General features: G+C 36.5%; 1 protein-coding gene across 1 annotated transcript in view; it reads right to left on the bottom strand.

The window, feature by feature from the left end:
- MYO16 (myosin XVI) overlaps nt 1-17706 on the bottom strand; it is a 563966-nt gene that overhangs the window by 387044 nt on the left and 159216 nt on the right. The window contains exons 6-7 of the mRNA XM_032246200.1: nt 11596-11720; nt 579-704 (exon numbers count right to left, since the gene is read on the bottom strand). Of these exons, the coding sequence (XP_032102091.1) occupies nt 579-704; nt 11596-11720 (251 nt within the window). The remainder of the gene's footprint in view (nt 1-578; nt 705-11595; nt 11721-17706) is intronic.

Genomic DNA, 17706 nt, shown 5'->3' with positions numbered 1-17706 from the left:
TTTTACTAAATATGTGAAATGCAAACCCTTTCAATTCTTTTAACAGTTATACTACTGAAATTCTATGACAGATTATTTTACATAATGATTAGTCTCTAAGAGATCTAACTTACCACAAATTTACTAGACGTGATTCTTACCCCAAAATAATGTTCTGAGTTGAACACATTTAGCTTAAATATATGCGTGTAAAACTAAGTTACTTTTCACACTCTTACCATGAACAAAATATTAGCTGTTGAAAACACATAATTGTGACAGATTCATGAAACTGCAAGTTTATGAAGACTATAGAATATGAAAAAAATGTTTAACTCCATATTATGGCAAATGTTTACAGATTTTGATTATTTCTCCAATGATCTGACTACAATATTCAGATACATAAGGAACACATTTTGGCGTGCTCTTGTTTAAGCATTTTCTTTTAACCATAAAAATATTTATTCAGCAAGAAGATGCAATTAAAAGTCAAATTTCAATAATGATTAACACATAAAATCAAATCAAAATTAAATATGAAATTATTCATTAATTATGTGAAATGATTTTGAAAAGAATTCAGAAAATCACTCTACCTGACCATATTTGGCTGCCAAATGGAGGGGAGTCCAATACTGATCATCAACTATGTTGAGGTCTCCACCATGTTCCAGAATAAGAGACACCACCTCCTTGTAGCCACTTGCACATGCCATGTGTAACTGCAGTGAAGAGACATCTTATTATTCATTTTGTTAAAGCAGTGATATTCGTACAGTTCACTCAGTGGTTTAAAGAGAGCTACTTAATGAAATATTGGATCTAAAATACAGAGACCATAAAAACAAAAGAACATGTGATTTTATTTATTTGGTATAAGTGGGTGCAATTATCAGTCTTTGAAAGGATGCTTATGGTTATTATTTTCCTTCTTACTGATAGTGTACACTTTTTCATGTAACTCCCATCCCCCTCAAAGAGCTCCTTTTCAATGCAATCTGAATATTTCAGAATATAGAAGAGAATAATTGAAAAGTTTGCCACTTCTTGCCTAAGGGTAAAATATTTGCTGCTTAGCTCTCTATATTCCAGGCATTGTACCTGGTGCTACAGAAGGTAATTCAAAGAATAACCAAAAACAGGAAATGTGATCAGTGTGATGCTTCTGTCTGTGTAAAAGGCACAGGAACGCTAGAAAGAATTAACTAATCATGGCAGGCTTAAAAATGACTATGTAGTTACCATTGTAACATTCTCCCAGTTTTAGTTTCTTTCTTTTTTAATTATATTTTTGAGACAGGGTCTCTCTCTGTCACCCAGGCTGGAATGCAGTGGTGTAATCATGTCTTACTGCAGCCTAAATTTCCGGAGTTCAAGTGATCCTCCCACTTCAGCCTACTGAGTAGCTGGTGCTACAGGTGGGTGCCACTAAACCCAGCTAACTTTTTTTTTTTTTGGTAGAGATTGGTTTTCGCCATGTTGTGTGTTGCCCAGACTGGTTTTGAACTCCTGAGGTCAAGCAATCCATCAGGCTTGGCTTTCCAAAGTGCTGAGGTTACAGGCATAAGCCACCATGTCTGGCCCCAGATTAGTTTTTTAATGGAATCTTAAGTTTAGAAATAAGTCCTTATGAACAATAATGATGAGATCAGGATTTGGAGAATTTTTTACATTTTTCAGGTGAGGGAATTCCTGTTTCTAAGGTAGCAGCCTTTATTTCTATATAAACTATCATCGCACTCAAATGAGGTTACTAAGTAACTACCTGATTTATTTTATAAATATAAGAATTAGGAATAAGAAACCAACAGAAAAGAACGTAAGAAACTTAAAAGTGGTAAAATCAATGCCATCTTCCAGGTGTGATAGCATGGAATTTTGTAGCCCTGTTCCATTGTGTTTTTATTACAAAGACAAGATTTAAAGAGGTTTATTAAATATGTACGTTTTGACAAAATTTAACATTTATTTTTATACCTTTGGACTTAATTATGTTCTTCAATCTACAGAGTGTATATATATGTTTATATATTAGAATAAACATATTCATCTAAATTAAGATACTGTTTCTCATAGATTTTGCCATGCTTACTACATACAAAATTAATCTTATTAATATTCTAGCAAACAGTCTCAAGAATGATGACATATCCACAAGTATTTTAGAAAATATAATTTTATATACTTGCTATCCTAGAGAATTAATCTATTCATCTGCTTCTAAATTGATTCTACATTATTTGAATAATCAGTAAATGATTGGCAGTTACTCTGTGCTTTATGCACTAATCTGAATCTCAGAAGATGCTAATTTTTAGTATAAAGAAGAATCTACAAATGGAGTCAAGAATGAATTCATTTTCTGGTTAGCAGTTGATACTAATGATGTCAAGTTCACAGGGCTGATCCCTGCAGGATTAGATTTGTTTTCCACATAGCAAAAATTGGATCTCATAATTTAGAACTTAGTCCAACCATAGGCCAGTTATCACAAGCACAGCTGGGACAGAAGGCTAGAATCCTGGCTCAGTTAGTAGAGACTATCCAAAGTATTACTACCAGTGATCTTTGTGGAGATTGGCAAATTTACTTCTAGGTAATTCCAAAACCAAAATAAACAAACAAATGAAAACCGTAATTGAATACTTTGACTTAATCACATGAGATAACCAACTTTTTAATTATAATAAAATAGCAGGAGTTAACAGCATTGTCTCGAGTCTACTTACAATCAACTTCTGAATCCATAAGCAAACTGCTAGCCTCTATGGGTTATAGTTTCTCATCACTAGGAACATGTTAGGCCTAGAGTTAAAAGATTTTTTTAAAAAAACAACAAAAATGTCTATTTATGAAATGGAATTTATGCTCCTAGTACTTGTCCTGACTGTGGCTGGAGGGCATCAGGTGTTGATCACTACAATGTCTCAGAACATTCCACCCTGCAACTTCAAGAGGTCTTGTGAGAAACACAGAGGTGGGTATCATTTCTGCCATGAACTAGCAGCAGCGTATTTGCAAACACAGTTCCCATCAACAATCACAATTTGGAAATCACCCATCTAGCTACAAAGCAGGACAAGTGGTTGGGGCGGCTGCTAAACTATTAGGTATAAAACTCATAAGTTATTTCTTCCAATCTTTACAATCTGTGATCTGATAGTTGCCTTTATTTTGCAGAGGGAGAAGCAGTGGTTTAGAGCTTAGGTGATCGGTCTCAGGAAGAAGTATGGTCCCTGAGATCGGAGGCCATGTTCTCCATCCACCAGCCTTCAGATTTTAAATGGCACAGAAGAGTGGACACATAATGAGGCCAAGTCACAAGGATAACACTACCATACTGAAACTCCTAATACATCTTGCATTAAAAACATCATTTTTGTACGTCAGTATAATTATTTTCTTCTGTCAACCACTTCTAAGTCCCTGACTCTCCAACATACTGATTTTATATTAACATTTTAGTCTCTGGATAATACACAATATCTACATGATTATTTCAGCTTTCCCATGGCTCTCCATCAGCGCAGGCACGGTCTTTTTGGTAAATGTGGCATGTTGCCTCTTGGTATGCTTAAACCATCACCAAGTCAAAAGAAAATATACAATTGGCTAATTGGCTCATGAAAAAAAATTCTCAGCATTACTAATCATTAGTGAGCACAAATTAAAACCACAGTGAAATATCACCGCATACCTGTTAGGATGGCTGTTCAAAAAACGGCAAATAAGTGTGGGCAAGGACTCAGAGAAAGGGGAATATCTCTAGGTTACCGGTAGAAATGTAAGCTAGTACAGCCATTATGGAAAATGGTATACATCTTTCTCAAAAAACTAAAAATGCAGCTAGCTTCTGATCCAGAAACACCACCCTGGTGTATGTGCAAAGGAACGGAAGTCACTATGTCACAGGGATATTTGTACTCCCATGCTCCCTGCAGCACTAATCATGAGAGCCAAGTTCAGTGTTCACCAACAGGTATAAACATAAAGAAAATGTAGTACAGATAAATAATGGAATACTATTCAACCTTAAGAAAGAAACCCTGTCATTTGCAACAATGTGGATGAAAGTGCAGGACATTATATTAAGTGAAATAAGCCAGGCACAGAAAGACAAATACTGCATGATCTCGCTTCTATGTGAAATCTAAACAAGTCAAGCTCATAAAAGTAGAGAGAGGAATGATGGTGGCCAGGGACTGGGGGAGGGGAAGAGAAAAAATGAAGAGTGAGTTGTTGGTCAAAAGGTTCAAAGTTTCAGCTAGACCGGAGAAATATGTTTTGAGATCCATTGCATAGCAGTATGACTATTGTCAATAAAACATATATTATATATTTTAAAATAACTGAGAATACATTTCAAATATCTCAACACAAAAGTGGTAAGAAAAGTGGCAGATAGGTTAAGTTAGCATGATTTAATTATTTCACACTGTATACATACACCAAAACATCACATTGTACCCCATAAATGCATATAAGTATTATCAATTTAAAATAATATTACATAAAATGAGAGTCGCTGTGTATTTAGCAATTTATTTCATTCAAATATAGTTAATATTTTCCATGTTGTTGAATGATTTGATCACTTGAAGACTAGCTTTGATTGAGAGCTCACTGTGTATAAAAGAGACAATAAACTGAGTGATTAATATACATGGTCTCCTTGGACCTGGTTATCTGACAGTGTCTCACAGCACTCTTATTATTCCAGTTTAAAAAGTGAGAATATTATAACTCAGAGTTTAAGAAACCAGCACAAGTCACAGCTTGAAAGTGATGGAGACTTCCAGGCTGAGCACCCAGGTAGGTCTATCTGGCCCCTTCATCATGGTGCTGTTGAGCTTCTAAACCCTAGATTTTAAGGAAAGCATAGTATACAATTCTGCAGATACATTATCATTGATGGGCTGATTCCTAATTGTTGGGTATTTACGTAGTTACCATTTTTTATACTGTTTTTAAAAACTAGTTTATTGGTGATTATTATATATGTCCTTAGTGATTTCTTTCTGATAAATCCTGATTCTAAAATAATAAGCACTTTTTCAAGTTCCTGTGGCAGGTTGCCATGCTGAGTTCTAGAATGTACCAATTTACCCACAATCCAGCAGTGTATGAAAGAATCCATTTGTATAGACCCTTAGCTTTTCTGGTCTTCACTATTACTTATTTCTAAAATGATTTCAAATAATTTGCGTTTACTTAATTCCCAACAGTGGTCCTCTTTTCATATACATAGGTTACATTTTTCTTTTGTGAATTGACTCATTATTTTCTAGTAAGAGGTGGTCATCTTTTTTTATTAATTTCTATGAACTCTGCATATTTTGAAGATATTAAAATTTAGTGAAACCTATTACAAACATTACTCTCAGCAAATTACCTGTTGCCTCTTAATTTTGCTCACTGTCCAATACAAAATGTTAATTATAATTTCTGACATAATCAAAGATATTAACGTTTTTGTGTTTTTTCCCTCATATTTTTACATTGCAAGGGTTTTTGCCACAGGCTTAAGTCTTTTCCACATGTATAACTTGGAAAATATCAGGTCATTGTTTTTAATTATCTCACCCCTGTATTTGTGCATCTGATTTTTTACTAATCTGTATGTAAAATATTATTATAGATTTCCAGTGAATCTGGTCTTATTGAAGCTCTGTGACTCCTGCTACTTTAAAGCTAGAAGATCATTCTGAGGCTCATGCTATCTATATTTTAATAAAATCTATGTTAGGAAGAAATGAAAACTAATCTTGAGAGCCATTCAAATACCTCCTAGGTGCAGTCAGGATTGTTGAACAATAATTTTAGGTCTTATTCATCTATTGCATCCTAACACTAACACAAGATTTTTATTATCTCAGTTTTGACTGAAGTATGAAGATAGTATAAATCATATCCCAAAGTGAGACCATATACATAACTTGGAAAATAGTTGTACTAAAACTGCTCAGATGACTTTTGAACTCTACCTTGAGACTGAGGGCACACTAGGTCAGAAATTAAAGACAAAATGAGAAAATAATGTTGGACAGTTTTTAAAGAGCACTGTTAATGGGTTAGGAGTCCACTTTCCCGTCCCACTGTATGTAGGTGGTGGTATCAGGGTGGATGTGTGTTCCTCTCAATTTTATGTCAGAGAGAGGCTGTAGAGACCAACCTGAGAAGCTACATATCTTGAGCAGTTTGGTGGACACAGAAAAAACTGGTTTTGATTCTTGCATGGTGAAAAAGTTAAGAGATGGGCTGGTGTACCCATGAAGCTGTGGTCATTTCTAGTTCTATTTTAGGGGATGCCTCATGGAGTAAGCACAGCTTAGGAGAGAAAATCTGGAGTGCCCTCAAATTCCTGAAAGCTGAGTGAGCATAAGGGACCATTTGGAAGAGTGCACCACCCAGATCTGGTGCAGGCTAGAGCTTCCCCATGATGATGGTGTGTGGGTGGGATTCAAAAAATCCCCAAATTCTCACAAAAGAAGACTCAACTTCTTGGTCAGAGAGCTAGATATCATCTTTAAAAAAGTCAATTGAAAACCTTGCTCTTGTTGCCTCTCCTCTTCCCCAACTTTTCCTTCCTCCCTTCTTCCTCTTCTTAATTTCAGTGGAGCTTAACAAAGGAGGGAGGGATAGAGAAAAGTGGCAAGAGGAAAAACAGTAACCCATGTCCACCCTTTCTTCTACGGACTTCCCTACCTGGTACAGCACTAAGTTGGGAACAAATTCAATATTTAACTAAACTCACAGACTGTAACACCGGAGCCCATTCGTCCCTCCCGGATTTGTAGGTGGAATTCAGGGAGGTTGCAAACTTGGGTGAGAAATCACTTTATTTTCTTCGACTCCCTAATTGAAATTTAGTAGATTATTCAACAATGAGCAGAAAAAGCAAACCCGTAAATGACATCATCAATAAAAGTCCTGACATTTTCATATCGCTCTTTTGTTGCAGCAAATAGCTCAAAATCGTATTCACGGTCAATGCCACCTTAAAATCATGGTAATTACTAGATCTGTTTCTCAGTGAAATGACATAGAAACACATGCGTTATATATCACACATTTACTTTCGTGATTAGTCTATTTCAACATAATTTGTTTTCTATGCAGCATTTTTTATCACAGTTTAAACATTATTTTGAAAGGCGATCCATGGGTTACACCAAAGGGTCACTGGGAAGTATCACACAAAAATTCAGTAACTCCTGACTTAAGCTGGCAGTTTTAATCGCAATATGGGATCTGACGGTTTAATTTGAGGTTGGTTTATGACATAAAGTGGTCATATGTATTCTTTAAAAATAACCATAAAATCAAAGGCTGTCTCCATCCATAAGTAAAAGATGAACCCGCATTACCAAAATAAAGAAAGGTGACAAAAATAAAATCGCTTGATACTTGCATCTCTTGAATATTTCTTTCCTAAGAAACCAAATAAATAAGCCTTAGGGCCAGGTGTGACATATCAAATTATGTGCTAACACAGTAAATAATAAAATGACAATGTCTTCATAATATATATGCTAGTTATCACATTAATAATTTCAAAGACTATATTCTCAAACTCATGAATTCATTTTCATATACTCTATAACATGGTGTTTATTAAAATTTTATCATTTTTTGAGGCTTCTATTTACTTAACAGGAAGCTAATGTAAACTAAGAGATCCCTTTTAAAAAGAGATATGTTAGTTTTGGTTACTTTGTTACATTTTCTAATAAAGGAGGTAAAGATAACCCCAAACCCCTCTTATTAGAAGTTTATTCCCATTGAGCATTTTGTTGTTAGTTTGATCCTTTTGCACATAACAATTTAACAGTGTGAAAAATGATGTCTAATTGTCAACCAAAACTGACATTCCAATTCAGGTATGGAAATCAATCTGTGAACAAAAGTGTCTTGTCTCATCTCCACAATAGATAAATACACTACAGATCTTACAGAAAAGAAAACACAAGGAAACGACAGTCATTAACATAAACAGACTAACCAATTCAGACATGTGAATCAAACCAAGCCACATGCTGTTAAATGCTGTAATCTTCAAGGGACAGCATCCTAGCCTTTTCTTCATCATTACTTCTTTGTTAAAAGCTCAAAGATGATGACCACAAGATTTGGTTATTTTAGAACAATTATTTGCAACATTTATGCTGTCTGTTTGATAAAAAAGGTCATAAGGAAAATCAGAATTGAAAATGATAGCAATTTATTGCTCTGTATTGATTGTTTCAATAGCTTCTCTACTGAAGTGTGTATGGTCTTTTATTTAGCAGTGGTTGAAGTATGCATTTTGTTTTTATTTAGCAGTGTTTTTTTTTTTTTAATATGAAGTTGTAATATATTCTACCATAATATGTCAGGCATTAATTCATTACATGTAATACGTGAGTTATTAGTGAAATAACTCACTCCAATCAGACTTTTGACCCTACCAGTCCAGTGAAACTGTCCTCCCGGAGAAAGTCAATGCCCTCCAAGTCACTAAGTCCAACAACCAATTCACAACTCCCATTACACTGAGCACTCAGCAGTATGTGGTCGTCTATCATTCCTCCTTCCTCCTCACGCTTTTCACTTGGCTCCCAGGACATTTCATCCTCTCGGTTTTCCTCCTACTTTAGTGCTTGTCCCTTCTCATCTCCTTTCTGGAGCCTCCTCTTCTTCATCTCCATGGCTTGGTCCCAGATTTCTTTCCTTCTGCATATAAGTAGTGACTTCACCTAGTATCAAATCTTTCAATATCACATACACACTAATGTTCCCTAAATTCTTTCTTTCATCTAGAGATCTGAATTCCAGACTCCAATGTCCAACTACAAATCCAACAGCTCCATTAAGATGGCTAACAGGCCTTTCAAACTTAATCTCTCCAAAATTGATGTGATCTTTCCTGCTCTAGGTTTGTGTCTTCTTCAGCCTCATCTCATTTGATGCCAACTCCATCACCCTGGCAGTTTAAGCTAAATACTTAAGAGTCATTCCAAAGCCTTCACTTTATCTCACACAACACATTTATCAGGAAGTCCAGTTGCACTACAATGCTACGCCTGATGTCTGAGCCACATCACTGATGGCTGAGATTACTGGAAAAGCCTCCTAAACAAACTCTCAGCGTCACCCCTGCCCTTTTACAGTCGGTTCTTAACACAACATCCAGAGGAGGTGATCCTTTTGAAAAAGAAGCAGGCTCATGTCCCTCCTCTCTTCTGAAGTTTCCATTGTCTTCCCATCCCTTGCAGAGTCATAGCCATGGTCCTTATATCACCGCATAAAAGCTTGTGTGAACTGGTACCAGCTGTCTCTCCCTCCTCGCTAAGGCTGCTTCAGCCATAGGAGCACCCTGCCGTTTCTCAAGCACACTGCGCTGGCCCCTGACACAGCAGGAGTTTGTTGTTTGCACTTCTCACCCTCAGCTGGAATGCTACCCCCTCACAGCCACACACCACGCTCCCTCTTCTTTCAAGTCATTAGTCAAAGCATCCTTGTTGGTTGGTGGTTTCCTGTCTATCTATCCAAAATGACAACAATATGACCATCCTGTCCCTGTCTTGTTCTTTCCCTTGCACTTATTACAAGCATACTATATATTTAGCTCATTTATAGTGCATATTATCCACTTGCCCAACTGAAATGTGAATGCATGACAAAAGGATTTTGGTCACTATTATTTTGTTCATAGCATGTGGCCAATGATATTTCTTCACCAATTTAGAATACTTTGCCATTTGAATGTCTTATTTTTCAAAACACTCTAAATATGCTTTGCTTTATTTTCTTATGACAGTTTAAGATGTTTCCTAAAGTTTACAAATGTATAAATATTGATTTTAGAAAATAAAATTTAGGAAAGTATAATGTAAAAATTTTAGAAGCCTATGCAATTATAAAATTTTAAATTTATAGTTTTCTAAATTTTATCTTCCAGAATATTTATAAATTTATAAACTTTTTTATAACAATGTAACTCTAAGTCATAAGAAAAGAACAACAAATTTTTAGACTGTGACCATCCAGAGGTCACAGGCACTTACTCTGCATTTAATAAATATAAAAATGTATTAGATCTCAAGGAAATGTTTCAGACAACAAAATTTTACCTATTTAGTTAAAACACTTTCCTCATCAATTGTCTTCAATCTCACACCATATATTTTCCATGGGAGAAATGAATCACTGATTTGAAGCATTTCTAGGCAATTCACCCTTCAGAACTTCAGACTTTCTTCTCCTAGTCTAGTTTACTTTCTCTCAATTTTTTTTCCGGGGTCTTACATTTCTTTATGTCATCATTAATTTTAACCCACACATATCCAGGTAAGTTTTATGGGTCAGTGGAGCAAAATTTTCTTATTTTGGTGATTAGATATTAAATATATAAAAATTAATCTGAATTTAGTTGATCTTTTAATAATTCATTGCAACAGTGCTTGATAGCAATAAAAAGTAATGGCAGGAGTTTGCTTGAATTTAGAAACTCACTCACCAAAGTCATCCAGAGTTTGTTTCACTGAACATTAAAATGAAAGCATGCTCCTGTATGTTACATTTCAAAAATGACATGGACTAAATAATGTATAAAAATTATCTTAAATTTGTACAGAAAACAAACACAGGAGGAAGGCCTGAAGAAAATATATCAACATAGAGAGATTGGTTTTCCCTGGGTAGTGGCATAGTATTTTGCATTTTTCTCTTCCAACTTTTATTTTAGGTTCAGGAGGTTACATGTGCAGTTTTGTGACATGGGTAGATTGCGAGTTGTAGGGGCTTAATGTGCAGACTCTTTCATTACACAGCTAATGAGCACCGTACCCAGCAAGTGGTTAGTCCGTCTTCACCCTCCTCGCACCCGCCACCAGGCTCCCGTGTCTCTTCTTTCCTTCTTTGTGTCCATGTGTATTCAGCTTTTGGATCCCACATATGAGAAAATTTTCCCACATATGAGAAAAAAAAAACTTTAGCATAAAATCTGGAAAACTATGAATAAAGTCTGTAGTTTAGTATAGTTAACATTGTCCCAATGTTAACTTTTTAGTTTTGATAAATGTACCATGGCTGTGCAAGCGTTGACATTAGGGGAAGCTCTGTGAAGGGCATTTGGGAACTCTGCACTGTCTTCAGAATTTCCTGCAATCTAAAATGATTTCAAAATGATTTTAGATTTTGTGTTGATCGTCTTGTGTTAATTCTCTTAGGATAATGGCCTTTAGCTGCATCCATGTGGTTTTGTTCTTTTTACGGCTGTACAATATTCCATGGCGTACATGCATGATATTTTCTTTATCCAGTCCACCTTGATGGACATCTAGGTTGATCCCATGTCTTCGCTTTATTAACAGTGCTGCCATGAACATACGCATGCACGTGTCTATGGTAGAATGATATATATTCCTCGAGTAGATACCCAATAATAGGATTTCTGGGTCTGCAATTTTCTTCTTTGCCTACTTAGGTGTTTTCCAAAATTTCTACAATTGGCATGTATTACTTTTATTATCATAACAATTATTTAAAGGTTGATTGTAATGAATTCTATGTTTTAGAAATCAACTTAAATTATCTATTTAAACAGTTTCTGAGTCAAATATGTTAACTTACCAGTGTTACTCCTTCATCATTTTTCTCATTGACATTGCCTCCAGATGACAAGAAGTGTTTGACATCTGTTAACATACTCATTGGTCTCTGAAGCTTCATCTGGCGCAGTGAGGTCAAATCCACTCCTATGGGGAGAAAGAGCCATTCAACCAGAATGGAGAGATACTTCTCAGTTCCTGGGGGTCAAAACCTAGCTTCATCATCTATTCTTTCAATGTGTTCTTCTTTTAAGCTCCTCTTCCACTTTGAACATTCATTCAAATAATTGATTAACTTTGCACATATTTTATTTCCAACTATAGCCTTTAAAGAATATAAATTGTCTCTTGTTACAAAATAAATGATACCTTATAATGGCAGGTTTTCAACTGATATCAGTTTTAGTATAACTCATCAACACACATTAGCCAAAGTATTTTAAAGTACTTAAGTGGAAAAAACAAAGATACGGTTTTTGAATGCTATAATTCTTCTGGCCCAAATAGTTGCTCCTAAAAGCAATCTAGTATCCTGGAATAGAAAAAAAAAAAAACGCTTTAGGCTGGGCTCGATGGCTCACACCTATGATCCCAGCACTTTGGGAAGCCAAGACAGACAGGTCACATTTGGTCAGGAGTTCAAGACCAGCCTGGGCAACATGGCGAAACCCCATTTCTACTAAAAATACAAAAATTAGCTAGGTGTGGTGGTGGGTGCCTGTAATCCCAGCTACTCAAGAGACTGAGGCAGGAGAATCGTTTGAACCTGGGAGGCGGAGGTTGCAGCAAGCTGAGATTGCACCACTGCACTCCAGTTTGGGCAACAAGGGCAAAACTCCACCTCAAAAAGAGAAAAAAGACTTTAGTACAAAAGCTGGAAAACTACGAATAAAGTCTGTAGTTTAGTATAGTGAATATTGTGTACCAATGTTAGCTTTTTATGTTTGATAAGTGTACCATGGTTGTGCAAGTGTTAACATAAGGGGAAGCTCTGTGATGGGCATTTGGGAACTCTGTGCTGTCTTTAAACTTTCTTGTAATCTAAAATGATCTTAAAATCAGTTTTTAAAAATGATGCATCAATTGAACATTTCATGACTATTAATGTTAACAAAGATAACTCGCATTGAGTGCAGAATCCAGTCCAGCCTTACCCAGGTGGATCAGTGGTGCACACGCAGAAGGCTTGGGTCTGCTTAATTCCTGACTAAACCTCTATTCAGCATATATTTTAAGCTGAAATTTCATGATGTATCATCTCTCTGGTAGCTTGTGTCTTTTCATTGATGTGTCCCCTGTTCCTAGCATTGGTTCCAGGATAAAATAGGTATTTACTAAGGAGAACTAATTCATCTTCTTTTAAGCAAAAAATGATAATGATGGTGATACCGCCCTCACAGCAAGTGTTTGCTATGAACCAGCCACTCTTCTGAGCACTCTGCCTCCTAACTGAGTTCATCCTTGCAGCAAACGCTGAGAGAATACCCAGCACAGTGGAGCCAAGAATAAACACTGGATTGATGTTCCTGAACATGCCTGTTTATGGTTTCCTTCCTGATGTTGACTCTGCGAAGGTTATTTAACCTGTGTGAGCTTCAATGTGCTTGGTCACTCAGTTAATAGTTCATACTTTTAAGGTGTATCTCTATAGCAGAAATCACATCAAACATGTTGCATATCTGGTACTTTTTTCCCCTTTGGGGCACTTCAACTCTGCCTCACGCCACAGCTCCTTACTGTTAGTGCTGGTGTTAGTGCTGTGTGTAACAATGACTACTTGTGCCAATGTGGGCAAGTAACTCATCTCTGCCTCTGCTTCTTCAACTGCAAAATGGTGTTGATAGCATTTGATTCGTCAGTTGCTATGAGAATGAGTGAAAACACGTAAAACATATAAAACGTATTTAGCTTGCAGTAAGCACTAAATAAAAGTGATCTGTGATTACTAGTCAGCCTTCTGACATGTGTTTTCCATGCCTCTCATTTAGGTGTGTCATATATTATCATTTGATAATTTAGGAGGCATGGAGTAACCAAACGAAATAAAGCCACATGCAGTATTTGAATAATGTATCTTGTTCCAAATATTCTGTTAGAAGCTAACACATTTTAGTAGAAAAATGAAATAGAAACACTGTGACCATTCCTCACCTTCTGAATTATGGACATGTCATTTTAGAACTAACATTTCCCTCATAGAGTCATTTGAGGTCTGTAAATCAGCTAAAACTGTCACGTATTCTGACTTTTAGGATTATGAAATTTCATGTGTGATTTTATTTTGGCAAATATTTCTCAGATGTCAGCCTTCAATTTTGCATGAAGCAGCTGAAGAATATGATAGTCACTGTAAAGTTGCTTTGTTAACTTTTAGGATGTTACAATGTCTACTAAAGTTGTATGTGAATCTCTTAGATTATTATTGATGTATTTAAAATGGAGGGATAAAAAAACAAGATTAAAGACAAGACACAAATTAAAAGAGAGATAAGATACCATTCAATGTAGACTCATTATATTAAGGGAAAAAATCTGTTTCTGGTCCCTGTGGAGAAGATATCACAGGGGAATCTTACTACATTGCATTCTAATATTTTAAAACTTAATTTTGAATCAGATATGACGCTAATTGAAATGTGAATTTTAGTTTTTTTAATATATGTTCAGGAAAGTAGCCCAAATCACTTTTGGTTAATATAACACAACAGAAACTCCCTCTCTTCATTGTCAAAAAGATTTCTTTAATGCTCCTGAATAAAACCAACCAAGATGGTTGTAGCTCATAAGTCTATTTTGTAATGGATAATGGGTCCATTCTCATTTTCTGTGCAAAATGTAGATTTTCATATTGTTTTCTGGAAACAAATTAATGGAAGGTCTGTTTAAATCTATTATTTTGAAATAAATTTAGTAATTTATTTTAATGTAATAATTAAGAAACAAAAGAATTTACCTGAAATCCACAAGTTATTACTTGTGATGTTATTCCCGCCTGGTTTAATTTGATAATATCAATGGATACTCATGCAAAACTGAAATTACATCAACGCTACAAGTCAATCCGAAGCCTAGTTTACCCTTCCTTAACCGTCCCTCTTATGGTAGTATTGTTTTTGTAAGAGTTCAACTTTTCATTTTCTCTGTTTACATTAGGGCTTCTCTTTGCTGTTATTATGACTGTTTTATGACTACACTGAACTCACAGCTGTGCGTTCTCTTGAGTTGTGGGAGGATCTGTGTTGCCTCTCTTCTGTGGCTTTTCCAACCTTCTTGTCTTTGCTTATGCTACTCCCTCTGCCTGGGTCAGAACACCCTGCTTGGTTTCTCTAGGGTAACCCAGCCCCTCACCTTCAGCCTAGTGTAAGTGTCACTTCTGTGATGCCTCCTGTAGCACTTGTAAGGAAAATCATATCCTTCCTCCTTGGTGATTTTACAAGATCTGCATATGGCTTATTTTTATTCATTATCATATGCCATTGTATCATCATTTGGTCATGCATTAAACATCATTTTTGCCCTCAAAAAGGAAACAAAGCTAAACAGGCATTTGCAATTCACCATAATACGACCTATCCCATGATTTTAGCATGGGATCCTCTAAGCTCATAGAACTTCTGCTAACCCAAATTTTTATCTTCTATTGTAAGCATTCTAAGAGATGCAAGGAAGTAAAAGAGTTGAGCAGTCAGATAAAGTAGTTCCAGCAAAGAGAAATAAATGGGAAGGGTGTTGCTACCCTCCACCTAACCCCTTCTCCCAACCCTAAGAGCAGGCATGACTTGCGGCCATCTCACCCAGCCGTGCAGACTGGAACCCCGACTATGCATGATTTTGGACAGGCTGGTGCAGGGACAACATTTCAAATAAACTGCCTTAAGCCAAAGAAAGTCACATGACATTCATATACTTATTCATCTGGGAATCCTCTGAACAATGAAGGGGAAGGGTTAAGACTGGGGGCAAGAAGTCCGGTTTTGTAGGCTACTGCAGTAATCCAAAGTAGAAACACCAGCATGTTAATTAAGGCAGTGACAGTATGATTTGAGGTCTGGGTGGACATATTAGAAAGATATCAAATAAGAAGAATCTGTAAGAATTGGTGAGAATCAGACACGAAGATATGGGAGAAGAAAAGTGATGTTCCCAGTGATCATGGTAAAATACGAAATATAGAAAGTGGAAGGTGAAAGGACAATAATACATCCCATCAAGACACGTTACTTCAAACTATCTGACACTCAAGTCGAGATACTTAATAAAACTGCATATACAGGAGTGAAGGTCTTGAAAGATAATTAAGCTACAGGGATATTCTTGAGACCCCGCAGGTGGTAACAACAGAAGCAAAAGTGTGGGACAACCCAGGAACAGCATGAGGAGAGATGGAAGATTCTCAAAGACAAAGCCTCAGGAGGGATCAAATTTTAGCCATCTGGACAGACAGGTGAAGCATCTGAAGGAAACCTAAGTAGAAGCGCAAAGAGATGGAGGAAAACTGTGGGGAGATGGCAGGAGAGAGAATGTTCCTAAGACAGTGTCACCAAGGTCACCGAATGTCCAAGAGAGACAATAAAAAAGGAAAGAAAAGCAATCCCTGGATAGAAAACTACGGAAGGTAAGCGCAATTGTTGCCAGCGCCTTTCCAGTGGGTTTGTAGGTTTAGAAGCTGAACTGCGGTGGGCTGAATCACAGGATACTAGGAACTCGGGAAAGTAAACGTGAGCTATCATTGACAGAAGAATGGGTTTGAAAGGAGGAAGAAAAGACTGTGGATAGTGATGCACGCAGAGCCTCTTAAAGCTTCTGGTGTCTTTCAGGAACACGGGTATTTCTATATATGTGTGTCTAATGTATGTATTACGCTGATCTTTTGTCCTGGCCCTCTCTCCTCGGGCTCTCCATCACTGCTTTCTTTCCATGCTGGCTCACTTTATAATCGATTGCCTCCCTTGCATGCCAGCTGGTTCTCCTTGCACTGGAGATCTAATATTCATCAAATGCTCAATCAGCTCTCCGTGGTTGTCTCATTTTCCAGCCTGCCAGGTTCAGGCGGTGAGCTGAGGTTAATTGCTGTCCCCGAGTTTACAGTGTAAGTCGGTGGTGACAGCACAATTAGGACTTGTGACCAGCGATTTTCCATGTAATCAACTTGTTCATGACGTTGCCGGCCTCCTCTGCCACATGCATCCTGATGTGACGGATGATAAGTACTTGGACATGAAACCGCTCAATGCAAAATGAAAACTCCAGGATTGCAACCACCTCTTATACAAAGGCGATGCTGAAATACTCAGAGCCAAGCAATAACAAAAATCTCATCTTGAAATATTAGGAATTTCTAAAGACATCAGCCCACGCTGTCACAGTAGATAACTATAAACGTGTACCAAGCAGAGGGCCAGAGAATAAATCGAATTAGACAGTATTTACTGGGAACTACGGCAGATGATGGAGATAGTGGAAGAAGACCCATGTAAGCAGAACCAGACTGTGAATGAACTGAAGGAAGGGCAGATGGATGTGAAGGCAGGGGCCAAAGCGACTGCAGTGACAAATGGCAAACAGAATTAAAAATTTAAGAGATATTAAATTGAGTTAGTTCCAGCAAACATGTATTTTACCAGCTGACTGTGACAGCCATAGTAGTGACAGATTTTCTCTAGCCATTTAAGAGTTAGTACCTTCTCGTTTGTATTGATTTAGTTTGGTTTGGTTTTGCTTATTCATTTTTTAAATCAACTTCTCAAAGGAATACATTTATTTTATTCTTTACACAGGATATAAAATACTGATCTTGCAATACTAAAATTTCCTATTAAAATGCTGTAATGAGTTGGAGAGGTTTATAAGCAATGTGCATGCATTTGCAAATAAATATAATTTTATTTTCTAAAAGAAACATTTATTACCGTAGAAAATACAGGAAATAACATGGAACTGGCAGAGCTAAACAAAACATGGTCAAGTAATCTTTTAAACTTTGGCATCCCCACTTTTATTTTTTTAAAAACCATTTTACTGCAGTATGACCAACATACAAAACTGTACATATTTATTGTATACTACTTGATGTTTATAGATAAGTATACATCCCTGAAACCATCGCCATATTATATGCCATAAATACATCCAT

This window comes from Sapajus apella, unplaced genomic scaffold (assembly GCF_009761245.1).
Source record: "Sapajus apella isolate SASKATOON/1434 unplaced genomic scaffold, GSC_monkey_1.0 scaffold60, whole genome shotgun sequence".
NCBI classification, from domain to species: domain Eukaryota; kingdom Metazoa; phylum Chordata; class Mammalia; order Primates; family Cebidae; genus Sapajus; species Sapajus apella.
The sequence above is the reverse complement of the archived record's forward strand: the minus strand, read 5'-3'. Positions and strand labels throughout refer to the sequence as shown.